The sequence below is a fragment of the Limulus polyphemus genome, unplaced genomic scaffold (genome assembly GCF_000517525.1).
Source record: "Limulus polyphemus unplaced genomic scaffold, Limulus_polyphemus-2.1.2 Scaffold1626, whole genome shotgun sequence".
NCBI classification, from domain to species: Eukaryota; Metazoa; Arthropoda; class Merostomata; order Xiphosura; family Limulidae; genus Limulus; species Limulus polyphemus.
Window position 1 is genome coordinate 86,407 of NW_013667236.1, and position 2,327 is coordinate 88,733.

Genomic DNA, 2,327 nt, shown 5'->3' on the forward strand with positions numbered 1-2,327 from the left:
CAGAGTAAGAGAATACAATAGGGATTTTCTTTCTTTTACTCTGAATTCGCCATAATATACATCAAAATCCCTATTGTATTCTCTTACTCTACATTCGCCATAATATACATCAAAATCCCTATTGTATTCTCTTACTCTACATTCGCCATAATATACATCAATTTCGATTGGGTGTTTTATGGATTGTTTAAACCATTTTGATTGGGTATCTTACAATTTGGTTAAGTTATTTTTACACTTCTAGGTTTTGTTTGCGGAAAATCTAGAACTTAATATTTTTTATTGTTATTACTAGTTTTCATTCACACTGTTTATAATGTCCTACGTTGATACAAAGCTGAAATAATTCACTTTAAAATTTAACACATGTGAGTAAAACGCTACTTAGACAAACGCATTCTGTGCCTGGTTACTTTTCTTTAATGATATCTGATAAAGCTAGGCTTCAGTAATATGCTTGCTGCTTTTAGCCATGATTTCTACTTAATTGCAAAGTAAGAAATCCGATATAAATTTTTAACTTATGAATGTATACCGGATGGATAATATTTACTCTATTATGCACTTGTTGGTTGTCGTAAAGATTTAGCTAGCAGTAAAAACCATTTTGATCGGGTGTTTTACAGATTGTGTAAACCATTTTGATAGGGTGTCATATCAATTATTTAAACCATTTTCATCATGTTTCTTACAGATTGTTTAAACTATTTTGATCAGGTGTTTTACAGGTTGTTCAAACGTGCGTCATACTATGAGTGGTGTTAGTTGATTGGAGAAGAGTGTTGTGAGTCCTATGAATGGTCTTATGTTTCAGAGAAGTGTATTGTGAGTACTATAAGTGGTCTTATTTTGTTGAAGAGATGTGTGGTAAGTACTGTGAGTGGTCTTATTTTATTGGATATGTGTATTGTGAGTACTATAAGTGGTCTTATTTTATTGGAGAAGTGTATTGTGAGTACTATAAATGGTTTTATTTTGTTGAAGAGATGTGTTTTGCGTGTTATGAGTGGTCTTATTTTTTGGAGAAGTTCTTTGCAAGTACTATAAGTGGTCTTATTTTCTTGAAGAGATGCACTTTAAGTGCAATGAATGGCCTTATTTTATTGGAGGAATGTGTTCCCCCGTACTATGAGTGTTGCTACGTTATTGGATAAATGTGTTCATAGTACTGTAAGTGGTCTGATTTTATTGGTTGTGTAGTTTGAATTATGATTGGTTTATTTTTTTGAAGGGATGTAATGTGAATGGTCTGATTTTCTTTGAGAGGTGTTTTGAGTGTAATTTGGAATCTTATTTTTTGAGAGACGTGTTGTAAGTATTATAAGTGTTCTTATTTTATTTGACAGATGAATTGTAAGTACTATAAATGTCTTATTTTGTTAGAGATGTTTGTTGTGAGTAGTACGAGTTCTTTTATTGTATTGGAGAAGTGTATTGTAATTACTATAAAGGTTGATATTGTAATGTGGAGGTCCGTTTCGAGTATTATGAATGGTTTTATGTGATTAAAAGGATTTATTGAATACTGTGAGTGGTATCATTTTATTTGAGTGGCGTGGTATGAATAGTCTTATTTTGTTGGGAGAAAGGATGCTGTGAGTGCTTATTGTAATAGAAAGGTACATTGTGAGTACTATGAATGTCCTTATTGTATTTCAGAAATATATTATAATTTTAATGGAGTGGTGTGTTGGGAGTACCAATTGATCTTTTTCTCATTATAGGATATTGTATTGTAATTCTATTTAAGATAAGTTTTACTATCGTACGACTTTTATCAGCCAGTTACTGAATTGGCTGTTTTGAGAATACTTTCACATCCTAGTCAGTTTAGATAAGAATTGAAAAGCACAAATACTAACGAATTCACATCTATTCTAATTCAGATTTATTCCTTTTAAAACATTATGTTTTAAGGTTATCTTTTTTAACATTCCAGTTTCCAGCTTATGTACTGTTTGCGATAACCTGTGATGTGTTGGTATCAACATCAGCAGGTGAGTTCTAACAGAGAGAAACAAATTATAACTATATTAGAAAGTTATTTTGCTTGATAGTTCTGTTTAATCTTTATGTACTGACTGCGATAACCTGTGTCATACATTATTTTAAACCATTTTGATCTGGCGTCTTACATATTATTTAGACCATTTTGATCGGGTGTTTTACAGATTGTGTAAACCATTTTGATAGGGTGTCATATCAGTTATTTAAACCATTTTCATCATGTTTCTTACATTGTATGTAAACCATTTTGATCATCTTTCTTACATTATGTTTAAAAAAATCTCCAATCAACTAACACCACTCATAGTATGACGCACACA

The 2,327-nt window shown here is 31.1% G+C and overlaps 1 protein-coding gene across 1 annotated transcript in view; it reads left to right on the forward strand.

Moving 5' to 3' along the window:
• LOC106464356 (protein white-like) overlaps positions 1-2,327 on the forward strand; it is a 99,419-nt gene that overhangs the window by 66,977 nt on the left and 30,115 nt on the right. Inside the window, exon 13 of the mRNA XM_022392044.1 lies at positions 1,940-1,997. Coding sequence (XP_022247752.1) covers positions 1,940-1,997 — 58 coding nt within the window. The remainder of the gene's footprint in view (positions 1-1,939; positions 1,998-2,327) is intronic.